Source organism: Copadichromis virginalis, linkage group LG22, assembly GCF_057382275.1.
Source record: "Copadichromis virginalis isolate Kocher_CV1m ecotype Utaka linkage group LG22, C_Virginalis_male_GT1.1, whole genome shotgun sequence".
Taxonomy (NCBI): domain Eukaryota; kingdom Metazoa; phylum Chordata; class Actinopteri; order Cichliformes; family Cichlidae; genus Copadichromis; species Copadichromis virginalis.
In genome coordinates this window covers 22,065,341-22,085,589 of record NC_140638.1, presented here as the reverse complement: position 1 = coordinate 22,085,589, position 20,249 = coordinate 22,065,341, and the positions used below count along the sequence as shown (strand labels likewise).

The 20,249-nt window shown below is 39.4% G+C and overlaps 3 protein-coding genes across 4 annotated transcripts in view; all 3 read right to left on the bottom strand.

Annotated features, from left to right (window-relative positions):
* Positions 1-1,685, bottom strand: part of rims3 (regulating synaptic membrane exocytosis 3) — a 51,660-nt gene extending 49,975 nt beyond the window's left edge. Inside the window, exon 1 of one of the 2 annotated variants that reach the window (XM_085445831.1) lies at positions 1,472-1,685. The gene's annotated coding sequence lies outside the window, so the exon portion shown is untranslated. The remainder of the gene's footprint in view (positions 1-1,471) is intronic. The other variant, XM_085445832.1, reaches the window with a different exon arrangement.
* A 3,815-nt stretch (positions 1,686-5,500) lies between these two features.
* nup42 (nucleoporin 42) lies at positions 5,501-9,420 on the bottom strand. The gene is made up of 7 exons (XM_085446608.1): positions 9,142-9,420; positions 8,039-8,333; positions 7,830-7,918; positions 7,667-7,743; positions 6,906-6,992; positions 6,452-6,554; positions 5,501-6,221 (listed from the first exon to the last, which is right to left on the bottom strand). The coding sequence occupies exons 1-7, from the start codon at positions 9,311-9,313 to the stop codon at positions 5,710-5,712; spliced, it is 1,335 nt and encodes a 444-aa protein (XP_085302734.1). The 5' UTR covers positions 9,314-9,420; the 3' UTR covers positions 5,501-5,709.
* A 976-nt stretch (positions 9,421-10,396) lies between these two features.
* LOC146683363 (gasdermin-E-like) lies at positions 10,397-20,038 on the bottom strand. The gene is made up of 10 exons (XM_085446541.1): positions 19,874-20,038; positions 18,430-18,665; positions 18,126-18,318; positions 17,710-17,887; positions 15,148-15,268; positions 13,984-14,133; positions 13,526-13,647; positions 13,186-13,306; positions 13,000-13,070; positions 10,397-12,460 (listed from the first exon to the last, which is right to left on the bottom strand). Exons 2-10 carry the CDS (start codon positions 18,635-18,637, stop codon positions 12,233-12,235), a joined length of 1,392 nt encoding a protein of 463 aa, XP_085302667.1. The 5' UTR covers positions 18,638-18,665; positions 19,874-20,038; the 3' UTR covers positions 10,397-12,232.
* Positions 20,039-20,249: the final 211 nt, after the last annotated feature.

Below are 20,249 nucleotides of genomic sequence, written 5' to 3'. Positions count from 1 at the left end.
ATCTTCAGTTTTAAAAATGTTTAAATATTTACTTTTGCTTGTTCTTTTTATAAGATCCTACATGGACTTGCTCCACCCTCACTGAGTGAGTTCATCATGTTTAAATCCAATATCAGTGGAAGAGTAATCAGATCCTCTACTAGAAGGGATTGTACAGTACCTTTGGTATCTCACTACCTCTGGCAAAGATACTGAGATGTGGAATGGTATTCCAGCTGTATTAAGAGAATGGACTTCCTTCAACACATTTAAAACTAATCTCAAACGATGGCTAAACAGGAATCAGATTTGCAATCACTAGTTTTATATTAATATGTGTTATTTTTAATGTTACATATTTTGGGTTTCATTGTAATATAACATTTTGTGCTGTAATTTCATGTATTTGTTGTCTGGACTAGATTGTTGTACACTGTCTGAGGGTTTGCTAAATTCCGTATTTATTGTTTTTGTCTGACCTGCCAGGTGCTACAGATGTAAATTTAGCCTGTTGGCTAACTCTGGCATATTTACATTGATATATGTTCATTAATATGCGCTGTCTCTTTTTATTCAAAAGAAGATCCTGAGTCACATGTTTCAGTTTCCTTCCACAGGTGGGGAGCACAGTCTGCGCTTCCATTCTGGTGTTTGCATCTCCCTTCATTTGTGTGCATACACGTTCATGCAGCCATCTGATACAACCTCACACCTCAGCGTGCACTTGGCACAGGCAAGGGGCAGGCATCTTAAAATATGCTCAGTTTCACTCACACTCCCTCCTTCCTCTCCATTCACTGTCACGTGCAGCATAAACAAACACCATAAGAAAGGGGCAGCAGTGCATAAACTGAATTATAGCGAGGCACCTTTATGCCTTTGACCTCATGCAGCCATCCACAGATCACCAGAAGGGCACAGCTGACCTATGACATGCCTGAACTTTCTCCCTACATGTCTAAATCAGCAGAGACAACTGGTTCCACATCTCTTAAGCAAACATCAGTGTAGACTAAGAATCATCAGAATCAGAATACTTTATTAGTAAAAGTGAAAGCAAGAAAATTGTGTCTATGAGTATTTAGGCCACAATGCTATATCCACCACAGCATCACTGTGCATCATATATACTGTCTCTTATGACCGTATTAATCTCTTTAAACACTTAACGAGATTAAAGTAAGAAAAGACATGAACCTGTAAGCTGTATCGTGGCAATTGCTTACTAACAAAGATGAGAGCATAACAGAGGAAACCAAGTATTTCCAGCTGATGTGATGCAAATAATCTAATCCAGTCCACTACCTCCAAAATGCCTATAGCCTGTACACTGCAAGATTAAACACAGTTTAAGATATCTGCGCCATGCTCCTCTCATCTGCTCAGATATCAGTTGTATTATTCCGATCATCAGTCCATTGGTGCGATCATTGTCCTGCACGGACACTGAGCACCGCGAGCCGCGCAATTAAGAAGGAATCAGTGCACTTACCACTTACAGCAAGGAGCGGCGAAGGCAAGGTGCGGGGAGTCGGAAGTTGTCAAATTAATGTTTGCTTCTGTCGTTTTTGTAAGTATGTCATCGTTTGGGTTTTATTTTCGCTGTGCTGGTGTGAGGACGGCGGTTCGCAGGACGGCTTGTCGGCTCTGTGATGCTGGTCACACGGCATGCAAGGCGCGGCGAGAAACGCGCTGCTGTGGCGAAAGGGATAGGAGGGTGGGAAGGAGGGAGAGGAGAGATGGATTACAAGCAGGCCCAGCCGCTTGGAGAAGACAGGCAAACAGCGACTACGCGTGGACATGTGTGGAGAAAGCGTGGAGGGAACTGTAAATGTTTACCTGTGCAAAAGCGTCCACCTGTCCTCACATTTATCATTGTGATTCACCTTTGCCATTCTTCGTTTCGGCCTCAGGAGGAAACTGTTTTCAGGCTGGAGAAAGTTACATTTTACGTTTTATTAACTGCTTTGCACCAGCTTTTAGCCCAGTGGTTTTCAAAAAAACTATTTCTGGCATGACCCAGTTGTGAAATAAATTTTACAAAATTATAATTTTAGTTAAATAAAAAAGTAAACACAGCAACCTTTTATTAAATAATAATGCTAATGATAATAATGTAGCTGCATTTAAAAAATATGTTACAGGAACTGCCTTTTTAAAAACCTTAATTAGGCACTATAAACAGCTAGCAGTAGTTGATATGCAGTTAGCATATAAACTAGCTTACCAAGCTAGATAGCAAAGAAAACAGGAAGAATAGAAGAATTGAATAGCCAATTTATAACGTTAATCACATAAAGTAACAGCTGTATGTGTAAATAAGCAAACAGGGTTTTGGGGGGGGGGGGGGTTAGCTAAAAAGGTTATGTTGATGTTCTTGTCATAGTACTTTTTTTATTCCCCCAAAGTGAAATATTAATCATAGCTGGTGTGTTAAATCCATAAATTTAGGGTTTTCATGTAGCAAATTCACAATGGGGATGAGACTCACTCCAACAAGTCACAGTCCATGGCTGTGAAATAGTTAACACACATTATAATGTGTTAATTGGCGATTTTTAGATGTGTTGTCATTTTTGCAGAGAGCGGCAATAACTTTGCCACTCTTGCTGTTTTGTTAAGCTAATGGTCTCCTGGCTGCACAGCCTCATACTTAATGGACAAAAAAGAGAGTAAAAGAAATCTTCTAATGTTAATTTCAGCAAAACAACTAAAGGGTGTATGTGGCAAAATGTCAAACTCGTTTACTCTAAAGCGTTGTAATGAGTTATATATATTTACATGTGTCCTAGCTCCTAAAGTTATTTAATCCAACAAGTGTGAAGAAAACAGTTACTTTTCTTTTGCAGCCACTCATGGTGAACTTCAAGAATTGTTGAACTCTTTGGCGGTCGCTGCCTTTTGCAAGACTGAAATTATTCTCTGATCTAACTCAAACAGCTGCAAGCAATCGCAGGCTGGAGTACGTACAGTAGGCCTATGCAAGTTGAGACTCTTGGCTTGGACACAGCATTTAAATTTTTCCATTTCTGTAATGTATAAAACTCAACAAGTATACTGGATGTTTGCTAGAGATGACTCATAACACATCACATTGTTACTGTCTGAGTTACCCAGTCTGTACAGCACCAGTACACTAGATTAATGTGAAATGAAATTTCAAAAAAAAAAAAAAAAGCAGACATGATCTTTACTGGAAAGTATTTTGAATTTATATGAGATCTAATGAAATTGAAATGGCTATGCTTCCGTTTCCACTTAGTGAGTATGCAGCAGTGTCTGCACAGTTAAGATTGATGCTTTGAATTTATTTTCTATCCAGCCTTTTTGGATCTCCAGTTCAATATTTAAAACAAGACCAGCCTTAAATGCAGCATGTGCAGTATATTCTCTAAGCCAACGTTTCTTACTCTCAGTGTGTTAAGCGGAAGACACTAATCCTACTATGAAACCATAAACATCCTCAGCATGGAAACACAAGGCCAGACATGGACCTATAAAAATATATTTGCAGGTGAAATATGTGCCACCAAGGCCTCTTGCAAAAGGCCAGTCAGATAGGCATAAATCAGAGGCCTTGGATCAATGCCCTGTTTCCCATAGGCAAACTGCTGTGGCACAACACAATCAATTCTACCTCTGGATTCATAGCTCCAATTACTAAGCCTTGTTCTCTGCTACAACTATAAAAGGGGTGGTGTGTGTGTGTGTGTGTGTTGGAGGGGTCACCTGGAATCATACCCTATTTATAGTAGTTTTGGATTCAACTCAGTTCCTCTGAAATGTGCAGAGGGGCAACCGAAGCGTTTCTTTCTTTCCAGTGCTGACATCAGCTAATGCAGACACCACAGTGGCAATGGAAACAGCGTGCATTTAGTCACCCTATAATAAAGACAAAAATTGCTGATCTGGAAAAGTTAGCAGCAGGCAGAAGTCATAATTCAAAGGGCTGCTACACAGCCGGGGCATGCAGTCTAAAGGAGGGCATCAACCAGACAGACAGCTCCTGTTTCCCTCTTATCGATGGGTGTGTTAAATATATTAAAGCACCATATACTGTGTACATCTGGTTCGTGTTGCTGAAGTCAGGGCACAGTCAATTGGATTACAGTGCACGCTGTGTTGTTTAAGCAGTGATTTCACAGGAGGGTTGGGAAGGGAGGACTGAAGGAGCATATGGACTCAAGTCTTGACGCTGTATTTCCATCATTTTAAATGTAGGGTCCCTCTTGGGGAATATTTAATGATCCATGGGAGGAAAGGAGGGTACGCATGTGTGTTAAGATTACGCACAACTGGTCAGACGAGCAATCCCACATCATCACTGAGGTGATGTATCTGAGAGTGAGTAAATGATACCAATGAAACCCCGTGCGTTTCTGTGTGTGTATTCAGGTATCCACAGACTCATCCCCTCACTCATGCATACCCTACGTAAACACAAGCAATGCTATCGATTTGATGCCGTAGCAAACCTGCTTATTTGGTGTGGGGTGGGGTAACAAACACTCACAAGCGCCCTTATTTATCAGTTAGATTGCTTTAAAAGTCACAGGACAGCAATACAAACACATTTCAGCGGCACGAGGGAGCAAGTGCCTTTTCATGAGAGCGTGTCTTTTTCAGTCGTTCATTAATCAGCTGAATTATTTATCATCTTCTAGCAGGGGGTGGGTGGGAGTTTACTGCTGAGGGACAGAGGAGCAGGAGAGAAAATGACTGTGTTGCACACTGTTGCTCACAGTTAATGTTCAGTATTTATAAGAACACAAAATTTGTATTAATTATATCTACAAGGCCTTTTTGACCTGGCTGTAAAACACGGACACACAAACGCAGGCAAACACGAAACCCAGCTTCACCTCCGACTGAAGCTACGCACTCCCCGTCAGCTGAAAATATGCTCGAGTCAGCAGAGGTAGAGCCCCCTCAGCAGAATGGTTTATTGCTGTCACATGGATCACTCTTGCTGTCCCACCATTTGCTCAGCACCTAATAAATACATTCTGAACAGCTTATTTATTCTCTGCCTCACTTTGCTCTCTGTTAGCAGAAATCTGGTGTGAATAAATGTTTGTTTTTGGTTTCCAGGCCTTGATTTTGTTGTTTTATCACATTACATTGCAAGGGAAAAGTAGCCTGAAGTTAAAAAGTACTTCTAGGTTAAAACACAAGTACACTTAAATGCAGAAAAAATAACAATAATAATAAAGAAAAAAAAAACCCTCATGGACAGCTTGTATTGTGACACCACCTTCTGACTGACACATGTAATTACAGCAAGAATTCCTATCCCATGAAACCTTAAATGAAATACATTTACCTTTAGCCCAACACACAGATAATCTCAAATTTACTCCACATAAAGTTCAAGAAGCTGATTTGCTGAATTTTGCATGTTTGATCATTAAAAATTAAAATAAACCTTTAAAAGATTTTTTCCCCATCAACTTTTCTTGCTGTACCCTTAGGTACTTAAAAGGGAAAAAAAATCAACAAATTAAAACCCATGCAACCTAAAATCGTTCAAAAATAGAACTTTTTATGACAAAAGATAGCTCGAAAGTACACAGCACACTTCCAAACTGAGTTTTCTCCACCTACACCGAGGAGAAGTGTGTGGATGTCAGCCACATCTTCAAAATTACTTGCACGGAAAAGGTTTAAAGCTTAAAGTTTACACAAAATTATAGTTTTTAGTTTAATAATCTACCCATATTCTCCACAGTATCACACCACTAGCAGGTTAGAAGGGGGGGGCTTCAGTGGAATCTGTCCCAGAGTGAATTTCTTAGCCTTGAACTGACTCAGTTCCTCTTCGGTCAGTTTACTCTCAGGGGAAAACAGACTATCTGACGCCCCTTCGGCAGACCCAGTTCCTGAAGTGGGCTGAGTGGCTGCTGCCCCAAATCCTCCACTTGTCTGCCCAAAAAGACTGCTGCTTCCTGTTGTCGCAGGGGCTCCAACCCCGAAACTGCTGCTTGCTCCAGTGGGGAAACTAAATCCAGAGGCAGATCCAAATCCTGACGCAGGTGCTGGTTTGTCCGTGGTGGTAGAGGCGAAGGAGAAACTTGAAGCTGAAGGTGTAGAGGAGGACGCAGTGCCGAACCCAGAGGGAGGCTGTGTGGGAGCTGCTAAGATGTCACCAAAACCTGTTGAAGATGACTGTGTGGCTGCAGAGCCAAATCCACTATTTGAAGCAGAAAAGCTGAAACCGCTGGCCTGGGCTGGTGCACCAAAATCTGCAGGAACAGAAGGACTTAGAGTTATCATGGAGTGATGGATAATTTTATAGAATACCTTTTATTATGAAATTCTGAAAACCTATACTTTGATTAATTTAGTGCTAAAATACTAAACTACATGCCGTCTCTGTAAAATCTGCTCAAGCATCATAACTCATTAGAAATGGGAAGTACCTTCAAAAAAGAAAGACAGTTTATGATTCAATGAAGAAATCGTTAATCTTTACCTTTGCTTCCAAAGCTGGAGATTGAGGATCCAAATCCAGTTGCTGTTGTCGAACCAAACCCACCTGAAGATCCCTGAGGTGCGGCACCATTTAATTCTGCAAGCTGCAATGAAAACAAATGAAGTAAAAAAAGAAGAAAAAAAAAACCCACTGAATTAAAAGCCCCAAAACAGACAGGAGCAATGCTAGTGTCAAATCAGAACGTCAGCATTAAATCTAAACCAGGTGTTCGATACGTTCAAAGAGTAGAAGGAAACTTTATTAAACGAAAATGTATTCTGACATTTCCATTGCTGCACACTGCTGACATGCACACCTAATGGCAAAAATCTAAACACATCTTCTCAGTGCTGTTTGGTTTTCACGTCTCATTAGGGACCAGTTATGGACTCTGGAATTGTAACAAATGATCTAAAGTTGGGAAGCGATGTTTGTGAGGATCTGTGTGTCTTACCAGTGCCGCACGAGTGGCTGGATTCATAATCTTCAATTCCTGGACTCTGTTTTTCCACTGACTGAGCAGCTGATTGATGCCATTCATCTAAGCACAGACAAGAGGAATTTCTTATACTCTTAGAAATACTTAAACACATTTAACCTTTTGCCTTCCGATATTAAATTAGAGCTTGATTATAATAATCAAGCCCATGTAACAAAAAGACTTGGGGCCATGCTTCTATCCACGACGAAGATGTGATACCGCGGAAGCACTAGCTGGTAGTCGGGCCGTACGCGTGTCTTTGTGGATTATGTTCAACTGCACTAAGTCCGCTTGTAGTCGAAAAACAAACAGGCAAACATTTATTTCCACAGTTTTGAAATACAGTGATCCGTTTGAATGTTCCTGTACACTGCAAACACAGTAAGAAACTGTTTTTCTCCACAGCTAGTTAAAGCCCCCGTAGCTCCACACTGCCCGTCGCGAACGTTCCCCCCGTGCAGTTACCGTGTGTTAAAGGAACAGTACGTAAAAATTAAATAAGGCAAGAAAATACAATTTAACTGTAAATCTTACGCTAAAGAAATTATAAAGTAAAAACTGAAATTCCCCATTATCTTACACTTATCCTTATCCAAAATGATTCAAATTATTAACAAATATACACTCTGTGCAATCTGAGTAAACTAAGAGATGATTAGACCTTTATCCTGTACAAGATGAATACTGACCCAAAGCCAAACAGACATGACATTACTAAGGAACACTACACTTACGTAGCCCTGCAGATCTCCTGAAGGTCTTGTGGAGTAGTATTCCAGCCGGAGCTCTTCAGGGGAGAGGTCAGTGAAACCTGTAGTCAAAACATAGGAAACATGTTCAGGTCCAGTGTTTCAGTTTTTAAAAATATACATTTAAAATGAAAAATCTCATACACACCAGATACAAGTGTCTTGAAGCTATAATAACACGAGAATCCCCACTGGCCAGACTTCTCCCAAACATCCATGTCCATCTGAATAACTTCCCTGGATAACAAATATGACAATGATTTCCTTACGACTGATAAAAAAAATTTGTTTAAAAAAAAAAAAAAAAAAAAAAAAAAAAAAAAAAAAAGAACATTATGTTTTCTCATAAAGACTCACAGTTTTTTGTCGTCGTCTTCATCACCAACTGTTCCTCCCGCTGGCCTTCCTCCCCCCCTGCTTCCCCTGTCAAAGGTGCTGGGAGTATTAAGAGCTGAAAATCTGTTTTGACTTGAGAAACTAAAGTCGGAGCTCTTCACATTTTCTCTTCGCCCTCCACCACCACCACCTCCTCCTCCCCCTCCCCCACCTCCTCCATGACCCCAGTCGTCACTTCCGTGAGAAGAGAAGGATGAAGGCTGGATGTAGTTTCCTTTTTGCTGGGAAGGATTCACCCAGACTCTGTTTCCAAACCCTGGAATCAAAATACAAACCAGTGTCACAAAGCATTACAAATTGTGTAAAATACACTCCATAGTGCATCATCATTATTAACCAATTTTAATCCTTGTTTAAATCACTTTATTAGCTCTCTGGATAGCTTTATCCTCAACTTTCTGCTTTACTGAAAGCTGGTTGTCTGCTTTACATTCATTTATTTGATAACCACCATGAGGTCTCATGAAGTGGTAACATGAAATTAAATTGCTGTTGTTTAGCACACACCTGACCTTTGTAAAATATGTATTTGTTTCTAGTATAACTGCATTGGAAAAGAAACTACGACACAGTAACATTACCCATCCCTCCTATACTAAATGTGCATTCATGTGGCTTCAGAATAACAGGAAAACCTCTTCTGTGATGCCCATTCAAGTTTGGGAAAAATAAAAAAATAAACCCATATGCCAAGTTGTTGACATACTTAAAACTTAACAGAGTTGATATTTTTGACTGGGCCCCGTGCTATGAAATGAATTCAACATACTCAGGCTACCCTTCCATTTCTAAATAAGCTAGCATGACGGGGACACACCCCAGTAAGAAGTGAACCACAGTTGAAAATCCAGGGTTAACTCCATGGTTAAGTTACCTAGATAAGCACAATCTCAGCCCACTGTTCAAATACCCTACCCACGAAGCAAACTTAATTTGCCTACAATTCAGTGGAACAGTAAAGGAAGGCTAACAAAAGCTAGCTAAGAGAGCGAAAACATCACACGAAGAATGCTAAAGAAACTGAAAGTACGTTTAGATGAATGTTAACTTATCAAAGACGTTACCTCCACCTCCACTTCTGGGCTGTTGCTGACCAGAGGAGCGGTTGCTGTAGTTGTTGTTATATCCTCCACCACCTCCTCCTCCTCCTCCTCTGCTTCCTCCTCTTGGGTGCTCATTCCAACATTTTTCGCCGTAACGACAGCGGCCCTGAAGAAAGAAGTTGCACACAGGCATTTCCAAAAGGTGCTAAAGGCGTCTTTTAGAGCGCAAAAACACCACTTCCACTCGGCAATATTTTCTGGCCGTGTCTGAACTGCGGTCGCACGAGATTTACGTCACCACTCGTCCCACGTGGTCTTTTTTTTCGGGTGGGATTCTTTTTTTTTTTTAATTTCTTTACCAGATAATTTCTCTATCAGATATTTTTTAATTTTAACAAAAGTTATATAATAATATAAAATAATAATACTAATAACAAGAAATTAAATAATCATATTAAATTAAAAACACATTTTATTTCATTTTTTGTAATTTAACCTTTACCAAAGGAAAAACAAATCTGTATTTTTATTTTATTTTATTTGACCAAAATGTAAGGAGAAGAAACTACAGATACCTGAAAATTGTAGTAGTATTAGTATTTGTACTTGGTAAAGTATGGTAAAGTCCTTGGTAAATGTTGTTAAATAATGTCACAACTACTAATAACTCACTCAGCTACTAACTTATAAGATCTTATTAAACATGACTCAGCTAAAATAATCACTTCTAAAATGTAAATTACAGCTACAGCATGATGTGTAATAATGTTAAAGTTAAAAGTGATTTAATGTTTGTAAGACCTTAGAATATTTAATCATTATTAAATATTTGCACAAACTCTGACTAAAATCCAAGATACACCTTTCATCACGCCTTTGTGGTTTGGAATCTCAGAGTTGGAGAAACTTTTTGAACCTATGAAAAAAAGCACACTGAAGATGTCAAACACTTTCTTACCTACAGTTTGTAGCTGTCAGTAAATAGTAACCTTAAAAGCTATGGTGGAACTATAAGAAAGTTACGGTGCTTACTGTAATGTAAAAAAAATAAGTAAACACTAATTTAAGATAATTAGAAATGGTGTAAATAATCTGTATCGATACCTCACTGATACACAGCGACTACACCACACTCGTTCTTAATTTCCAAAAATGTAAATGTAAAGGATGATCATTTATAGTTTTCAATACAGAAATCCCCCAATGCACTACTTTCTCTAAACGTGTACAATAAAATGTAGCTTGCATCACATTTATTTTTCTATGGAGGACACAATTCACAGAAAATATAAAAGTTTTATTTTTGCTTTCCGTGTTATCAAAATGATATACTTTGATACAGACAACTACATGCAAAACACTTTCTTTGAAAGCCCAGTAATATAGTCTTTCTTAACAATAAATTAGAAAGTAAGTACCAGTAAGGTCATGAGAAAAGGAATGTCATAAAAACATATAGTTCATATATGAAAACACACGATCTTCTTAATAAAAGCTCTACTTTTTAAAAATGTCAATACTGTATTTTATAGTGTAGCTTGTTTTAACAAAGTCTGGTCTTCAAGAGAATATTAAAAATAAAGCTTTCTTTAAGTAAAAAAAAAAGTTTAATGCTATTTTGATTATTAAGATGAGCAGCAATACAATGCCGTACCATTTAAAATTAAAAATCCTTGCATGAATTGGCATGTAGCATGTTTTTCACCACATAGATATGGAAAGGCTAGTTATTTTACATACCATAGGCATGGAACAAACTTCAATTTTTTTATGTTAATTGAAAAGCTTAAAATTGCAGAAGTGTAGAGCTGCCAGCCAGGCAAAAGAAAAACAGAGCTATATTACGTTATGACATGAAAAATCTAAAAATATACTTTTGTTGTTTGTTACATATATTTTAATGTTAGTACAATATCCTTTTTTTACATTTGAATAACATAATATCACGTTATTACAATATACATAATTATCACGTTTGTACAATATAATATTTATATTGTACGAACGTAAACGGTTTTTTGTTATAACGTGATAATTATGTTTATTGTAATAACATGATATTATGTTGTTCAAATGTGAAAGATATATTGTACAAACATATAAAGTATATTGTTAGATCAATAAACGTTTCACGTTATAATGTGATATAGCTCTATTTTTCTTTTCCCTGGGTGGCAGCTCAACGCTTCTGTATAAAATCATCAACATGTAAACATTTCTTGAGCTGAGAAATTTGAACTACCTTTAGCTTAATCGCCTTTCAAGTGATCCCTGGTTAGTAAATTTTCTAAACGATGAGATTTACTAAAAAATTTTAAAAAAACTGTGTACCAAAAACTAGCAGATAAGAACGTCTGGATTGAACTTGTAGGACAGATTACTGTAAGGCAGTTGTCTCGAACTCAAGTCCTCCAGGGCCGCTGTCCTGAAATGTTTCCATGTGTCCCTGTTGCAACACACATGAATACATCATTAGCAAGACTCTATAGAAACAATTCAGCCATGTGATTCATGTTACAGTAGCTCATGAGTGAATGAACCTGGTGCAATAAAAGTACTTTTAGAAGTACATTTTTCCAAACACTTATACTTGAGTAGGGTTATGGGTTGCCACTTCAGCATGCAATCAAGTTCTATACTCTTGCTAATGACCTACTAATTTTATTCGGGTGTGTTGCAACAGGGACACATGTAAAAGTTTCAGGACACCAGCCCTCAAGGACTGGAGTTCGAGACCCCTGCTAAGGTGTCTAATCAAACTCTGTGAAAAGTAAGAAAATGAAACAATATATCATATCAGGGCTTCCCCACAATATATCAAATCCTCCTTCAATTAATCACTATCTATCAATATATATTTCTTTTTTTCAAAATACATGTTATACAATGTTTGTTTTAGATAATAAAAACATATTTATGAAAAAAAAAATTTCCCCTGCTCTGTAATAAATCTAAAGCAATGTTTTAAAAGTAATAATGATAATAATATGAAAAAGTCTTGTAACAAACGATAGCAAGCTTACATGTAATAAGATTTTAAAATAAAAAAAGAAATGGTGCAAATACAATCAATAAAAAAGGAGAGGGAGTGCACACTCAGGCACTACAACTATTAAAGTGCATTGCAGAGCAAACACAATCCATGGATGCTGAGGAAGAGGACCACTGGTAGGACTCCTGCATTATCTCTGGTTTCCATCCACAGGAGGTCAGCGTCTCTTCTTAGCATCACACTGGCAGAGGAAAGTAACTGCTCTGCCAGCTGAAAGGCCTGGTTATCCTGCAGCAGGGCAGGAAGAGACTGAATGTTGAGAACATCGCTGCTCTTTAGCTTGCACACCTGGGGAGATAGGTAGGTGGATCAGTGGACAAGTTTTTTGTTGCAAAATGTTGGTTTACAGATTCGAATTCTACTTTCCTCAAAGAACTAAAATAAAGAAAGATGAAATGGTTTAATAAATACTATAAATTTATGTCATAACATTAGATATAGAGCTAAAACCTCATAATTGGTTGTAGTTAGCTTAGCATAGCTAGCCTGGTTAAAGCAGCCACCAGAAAGTCACAAGGAATTTTGGGGGGTAAAAAATACATAAAGTAGAAATATTATTATTAATTGAACTTTAGAAGGTCAGATAGGTGTGTATTTTGACACCTCTGGAACAGAGATAGGCTAGCTAGTTCCCCATTTATACTAAGCTAAACAGGTGCTTGTCATGTTTAGAGATATAAAATTTATTTTTAATACATAGTTTTCTTTTGTGTGTGAGTGTGTTCTACGTAAATATTGAATTATTGAAATAACTCAACCACCAATGTACTAATCATGGTACCAATCATTACCAACAATGTGTACTAAACTGAAACAAGTTAGCTAACCAGCATGTTGAAAGCCTGCAGAAAGTCAGGAGCGCTCTTGCTCAGAAGTTCCAGAGTTTCTTTGGGCAACTCTATAAAAACATTAAACAGAACACATGATGAGGTTAAACCCACTAAAAAAAAAAAAAAAAATCTGCAGCACTGCTTTGTATGCTGAGCTTTTTTTTGTCTGTAACTTCCTCTTACCTTCCATGGCACTGACCAACAGGTGCGCTGCATTTAGGGTGCTTTCAGTGGGACTCTCTGCACTGGGCTGCTCTTCTTTTGGGGTCCCATTGTGTATTTCATTGCTACACAAATCTTCAAGCTGACATAGAAAAAGGGCTTCAGATTAGAAGGAAAAATAAACATTTTGGGATGCTGTGGTTACACATTTATTCACACAACCGCAAGACAGACTATTTTAGCCGACTGGCTAGTGGTCACCACGAAGATAAGATAAGATAAGATAAGATAAGATAACCTTTATTAGTCCCACACGTGGGAAATTTGTTTTGGTCTACAGGGCGTTACCAGTTTCACTCACCACAAGCTGCAGATATGACAGAGCAGCACTGTCATTCAGAGTTTCTTGGAGCTTCTTGAATAAAGCCCATTGGGTCGGCTGGGGGAGCTTTGCCAGAGGAGAAAGGACTTTTTCCTGCGATTCTGCAACAAACCAGAAGATACTGTTTGTTTATTATCGATTATTATAACCATGTGACTGCTGTTCTTTCATATTGTCATAATCATTTTTTTAGGTATTACAGCTAGTTTTAGTGGCAGTGTTTACTACTGAGGAAAGTCAGCTCAGCTATAATGTTTGAGAATAAACCACAAAATGCAACGGCATAGGCAACGTTTCAGTGAGACGGATAAAATAACAGTTGTATTTGGGACAAAAAGGAACCTTCCTCGGTTTGCCATAAGTCTACTGTGTTTCATTTGTTATATTTTTTTTCCATCAACAAGTAATTGTGTGAATGTATGAATGAAGGGACAAACCATTATGAAGTGCAATAAGGGGGGCTTTCTGTGGAACCTTCTGCTCGTTGCACTTTCCATCCACTGTGTCGAAGCAATCATCAGAAGGCCAGGACCTCGAGATGGAGTCTGACTCAAAGCCTCCAATTGCACCAGGTTGTAGACATATGTCTGAAAAATACAGAAAACATCATAAACACATGGGCAAACACATATCACACACAAATGTTATCTGATTATTGAGTGTGTAAACAGAAGAACTTACTGTTGCTATTCTATCCTCTAACCATGTTTGGCTATCTATCACTAACACTTCTATTCCCAACATTTTATTTTCCCTTTCAAAGCATCTAAGTCAAGAAGAATAACTGCTCTTTATAGTGCGGCTTCCATGTATGGGTGTAATATAGTGTGTCCTATCTGATACACACATACACACACACATAGCAGCAGCAAAATGGCTGGACAGGAGATGGTAAACTGAGATAAAACTAGAAAAATTTACATTTCCTGCGAAAATGCTGTGTGGATGCCTTAACGCTGAAGTTGTCTGCTGAAAAAGCTGAAAAAGTTGAAAACTTGCAAAAAGTTATATGGCGGTGAAGAAACTGAAAATTCTGCTGAAAACATGTGAAGAAGCAGAAAATTTTTGCTGAAAAGTGGTGAAAAGCCAAAAATTCTACTGAAAGGGGTAAAGACAGAGAAATTTTTGCTGGCCCTCCTGGTCTCAAGGCGGCTACTCATCTCACTGAGCCAAACTTATTCTCACAAAGAAGAGGTGGAGAGCCTGACAAATCTGCTGAAATGAGCAGGAGCTGCTGAGAATTGTGCTGATAAGAGGTGAAAAGGCTGAAAACTTTGCAGAAGAGGTGAATAAGCAGAATTTGGGCTGAAAAGAGGTTAATGAGCAGAATTTCTGCTGAAAAAAGTTTTTTTCTGAAAACAGTAGAAAAAACTGAAAAATTTGCTGAAAAGGGGTGAAAAGGCTGAAATTTGTGTTGAAAAGAGTTAAAAAAGTTTAACTGTTAACTTAAAGAAATGTTACCATAAGCGGGATTTGAACCCGGGCCTCCCAGTCTGAGAACGGCATCTCATCTCACTGAGCTAAAACACAGGTCAACCTGGCGAGGAAAATCAGTGACCCCACTGACAATGTGGAAGAAACTCTCACTCACACACACTCACAGTATTGTCCGTCTTTTTTAACCTCCAGTTCCAGGATGCTGTACGCGATGACTGTACCAGAGGGGATCTCCACAGAAACATCGCTGTCTATCTCAATGCTGTTGCTGTCCTTCACACACACCTGGGAGCACACATATACAGGGAGTGCAGAATTATTAGGCAAGTTGTATTTTTGAGGAATAATGTTATTATTGAACAACAACCATGTTCTCAATGAACCCAAAAAACTCATTAATATCAAAGCTGAATGTTTTTGGAAGTAGTTTTTAGTTTGTTTTTAGTTTTAGCTATTTTAGGGGGATATCTGTGTGTGCAGGTGACTATTACTGTGCATAATTATTAGGCAACTTAACAAAAAACAAATATATACCCATCCATCCATCCATTCGCTTCCGCTTATCCTTTTCAGGGTCGCGGGGGGCGCTGGAGCCTATCCCAGCTGTCATAGGGCGAAAGGCGGGGTACACCCTGGACAGGTCGCCAGTCTGTTGCAGGGCTCAAATATATACCCATTTCAATTATTTATTTTTACCAGTGAAACCAATATAACATCTCCACATTCACAAATATACATTTCTTTTTTTTTTCTTTTTTTTTTCTTTTTTTTTTTAAAGAATCACGGTGTTGCAATGGCCCAGTCAAAGTCCGGACCTTAACCGGATTGAAATGCTGTGGTGGGACTTCAAAAGAGCTGTGCAAAATGAAATGAAGCAATGTTGTAGGCCAGAATTCCTTCACAGAAACATGAGCAACTGGTAACGTGTCTCACGGTGTTGTGGAGACAACTTGATAACTTGTGATATACAAGCTATTAAATCATGCAAAATATGCAGTTTTTTACAGACAAGAAGGAGAACAAGAAAAACAATGGTCTACTATCTGTAAGAGGTTATATAATTCCTTTAAATATTTAATATTTTAGACATAAATTTCCAAAAGCAATTATTATTTTACAATAAGAGGAAGAAGTGAAGCAATGCAAGGCAGTGATACTGACTAAACTCCAGTTGCTTCTCCTGAACACAGATTACGAGATATTTGTCGAGTTATGACATTAATGTTTGCACAGCATTTACCACTCAGAGGGCAATATACATTTCTGACATTCAAAAACAAAACAAAAACAAATCAGCGACCAATATAGCCACCTTCCTTTGCAAGGACACTCAAAAGCCTGCCATCCATGGATTCTGTCAGTGTTTTGATCTGTTCACCATCAACATTGCGTGCAGCAGCAACCACAGCCTCCCAGACACTGTTCAGAGAGGTGTACTGTTTTCCCTCCTTGTAAATCTCACATTTGATGATGGACCACAGGTTCTCAATGGGGTTCAGATCAGGTGAACAAGGTGGCCATGTCATTAGTTTTTCTTCTTTTATACCCTTTCTTGCCAGCCACGCTGTGGAGTACTTGGACGCGTGTGATGGAGCATTGTCCTGCATGAAAATAATGTTTTTCTTGAAGGATGCAGACTTCTTCCTGTACCACTGCTTGAAGAAGGTGTCTTCCAGAAACTGGCAGTAGGACTGGGAATTGAGCTTGACTCCATCCTCAACCCGAGAAGGCCCCACAAGCTCATCTTTGATGATACCAGCCCAAACCAGTACTCCACCTCCACCTTGCTGGCGTCTGAGTCGGACTGGAGCTCTCTGCCCTTTACCAATCCAGCCACGGGCCCATCCATCTGGCCCATCAAGACTCACTCTCATTTCATCAGTCCATAAAACCTTAGAAAAACCAGTCTTGAGATATTTCTTGGCCCAGTCTTGACGTTTCAGCTTGTGTGTCTTGTTCAGTGGTGGTCGTCTTTCAGCCTTTCTTACCTTGGCCGTGTCTCTGAGTATTGCACACCTTGTGCTTTTGGGCACTCCAGTGATGTTGCAGCTCTGAAATATGGCCAAACTGGTGGCAAGTGGCATCTTGGCAGCTGCACGCTTGACTTTTCTCAGTTCATGGGCAGTTATTTTGCGCCTTGGATTTTCCACACGCTTCTTGCGACCCTGTTGACTATTTTGAATGAAACGCTTGATTTTTCGATGATCACGCTTCAGAAGCTTTGCAATTTTGAGACTGCTGCATCCCTCTGCAAGATATCTCACTATTTTTGACTTTTCTGAGCCTGTCAAGTCCTTCTTTTGACCCATTTTGCCAAAGGAAAGGGAGTTGCCTAATAATTATGCACACCTGATATAGGGTGTTGATGTCATTAGACCACACCCCTTCTCATTACAGAGATGCACATCACCTAATATGCTTAATTGGTAGTAGGCTTTCGAGCCTATACAGCTTGGAGTAAGACAACATGCATGAAGAGGATGATGTGGACAAAATACTCATTTGCCTAATAATTCTGCACTCTCTGTACACACACATATAGGATTGATTAGAGGAAGGCTGACAGATTTCTTTTTTTCTTATATTTTGGGGGGTGCATAAACAGAATTTCACAAATTTATGGCGATCAAACTACAAAATAAGACATATGCTGATAATAATTTACCTGATAGAATTATTGAAAACTCTCATGGCATCATGACTAAAAAAGCTTTTAAGAGGCCTACCTTAACCGAACTCCCCAGCATGCCAACCAGCCCGAGCACCCCTTGAAAGGTGCACTCTTCCACTTTTGTCTGGGTGATGGAACAGGGGCTGGTGGTGAAGATCCTCTCCTTCACTAGCCCCACCACCTCAGCCCGCTTCTCTATCTGCCTCACCAGCACGTGCTGCATGTCCACCGACCTGATATGAAGAGAAGCTGGTGTTAATGGTTTGAGACAGACTGATTGACAAATGGAAAATGACACCACGCCGCTGTGGTCTGAGGTGTTTAGCATGTGATGCCTGAAGTCCACATTTATAAGGAGTTCATTACATCACCATTGATGACCTCATCTCCTTAATCTTTGATTACAACCTGTATATGTGAAAGCAGTTTTTAAAAATAAAATAAAAAAGCTTTTAAAATATTACATCATACCTGTTGTCTGAGTCAAGTAATAGCTTCTTCACATTCACCTCCTCTTTCTTCAGCTGGCCAAAACATGACTGGAGCTTGGTAGTGCCACGCCCCTCCAGTCTGATACTTGCAGAGCCGGCTTCGGGGCCCAGATCACTAGCAAGTTTAGCTCCATATGTCCCCTTGTAGGTCAAGAATTCTGACTCTGACACTCCTGCAAAAACACAAGGTGTTACCCCGATATCAGCTTTGTTGAAATGTGTCTGGGAACTCACATGCACGACATTTTTCCTGTAACAACTTAAGTTTGAATCTGCACACCTACCCGGGATGAGCTCCTTGTCACCCAGCAACAAGTCGCCGAGAGTGAAATCTGTTGGTTGGTACCTGGGTCTCTGCCAAAACCAGCGCTTGCGTTTGATCACGAGGGCCATGGGAACCAGTTTGTGAGAGTCATTTACTCGAGAGACGTGGATGAGAAGTCCTTCGGGGTCAATCTCACGGACGAAGTTGGCAGTGGCCTTGGAAAACATGACTCCAGAAGACGAGCACCACAGACAGCTGGAAGAGAAAGAAATTAAAGGTTTCAGCTTGGGCTTAATTTCTCTCCAACAGCAACCCTAATGTGTTTTATTTAAATATCTAAACAACTGTAGGTGATTTCCAGTTGGTATTCTCTCCAGCTCTCTACCCTTGATTGTTTATGAGTGACTGAGAGGCCTGTGTGTGTGTGTGTGTGTGTGTGGGGGGGGGGGTTAACCCCCAAATAGCAAGAAATCAGTGACTCATCGGACATAGAGGAAGTCCCCTGGATGTTAGGATACAACTTTAACAACAAAAACATGAGTGCACACAGACACCAAGGTCCACTAATACTGCAGTCTCAGTTTTCATTGTTTAAATATTCACAATATTTGGATGTACAATAAAGAGGGGAGGGGAGTTTGGAGGAGAAGGCTGCGCAGCATTAGATGGTAGAGGAATGTTACATAAAAGAAGATGATGGAGCTCAGGCTTTTGAAAACTATCCTCATGAATAAAATGTAAGAATGTTCAACTTCGCCGTTGAAGATTAAGGCAAACTAACCATGACTTGACATAGATTCACTGTGTTGAGTCACTTGGGTTAAATTATTAAGCAGCTGCCGTAATGTCACCTGGGACTGTCCTTTAACCCCAAACTTGCACTGTAAAAGCTCACATTCTGAATATTTCATGTTTCTTTTGTTTAGTGTGTTCTGAACCAAGGAAACAAGGGGCATAAAAGGAATAACTGTCACATGCAGTAGATAGATAGATAGATAGATAGATAGATAGATAGATAGATAGATAGATAGATAGATAGATAGATAGATAGATAGATAGATAGATAGATAGATAGATTTTCTATAGTAATGTAATGTGTCGATGAGCATAATCAGACGCTTTAGGTTGCTAAAGTTGGACTCTGACAGTCCTGTTTTCGGCTCAGGCTCCACGACCACCCCCATACACACGTGTGCCAGCCCATTTCCCGGCAGCCCACTTTTTCCAGTTCAAGCTTTCAAGCTACAGTAGCTGGGGCCGCGCACGAGCTGGCGTAATGAGTGAGGTCAATTGCGCACGAGCCTCAAGACGCATGACTTGGATGAATTTAAAGGGAGCCGGAGACTCAAAAATACTTTGACCGCAAAATAACAACACAGGTTGGGACAGTGAAACCATTCTTAGTCTCGTCATCGCACAGAAACACAGACTGACACGCAGTAGCCAATAAATAAAGTTTTTACCTTTCTCAGAGTTGACAGTCAGTAACGAAATGTGACCGATGATGACGTAAAAAATAAAATCCAAAAGTAGTCCTTTGGCTTTCTAAGTGAAAGTTCACACACAGCTATTTGAGCAAATGACGAAACTGTGAAGCAAATCCCCGAAAGACAGCACTGTCCGGGAGAAGCTACAGGCGAGTGCTGAGAGGACTGTATAGCCAACCCTAACCCTAACAGAAGACCGCCTCCTGGAGTTAATTCTGATCATATGAGCACACTGGGACGTGTATCTGTGTGTGTATCTGTGTGTCCGTTTCGGGACATGAGCAGATTTGCCTGTTTGAACTTATTAATATTATTCATTCATATGTGATGAGTAATCTTTAAAACGGATGTC

Coding starts and splice junctions, on each gene's coding strand:
- nup42 (XM_085446608.1), bottom strand. CDS start 9,313: ATGCCTGTGTGCAACTTCTTTCTTCAGGGCCGCTGTCGTTACGGCGAA. Junction 6,993..7,666: donor CAGGAGATCTGCAGGGCTAC/GTAAGTGTAGTG, acceptor GTCTGTGCTTAG/ATGAATGGCATCAATCAGCT. Junction 6,222..6,451: donor CTCCAGCTTTGGAAGCAAAG/GTAAAGATTAAC, acceptor CTGTTCCTGCAG/ATTTTGGTGCACCAGCCCAG.
- LOC146683363 (XM_085446541.1), bottom strand. CDS start 18,637: ATGTTTTCCAAGGCCACTGCCAACTTCGTCCGTGAGATTGACCCCGAA. Junction 15,269..17,709: donor TGCTGGGGAGTTCGGTTAAG/GTAGGCCTCTTA, acceptor GTGTGCTCCCAG/GTGTGTGTGAAGGACAGCAA. Junction 14,134..15,147: donor TAAAAAAGACGGACAATACT/GTGAGTGTGTGT, acceptor TGTATTTTTCAG/ACATATGTCTACAACCTGGT.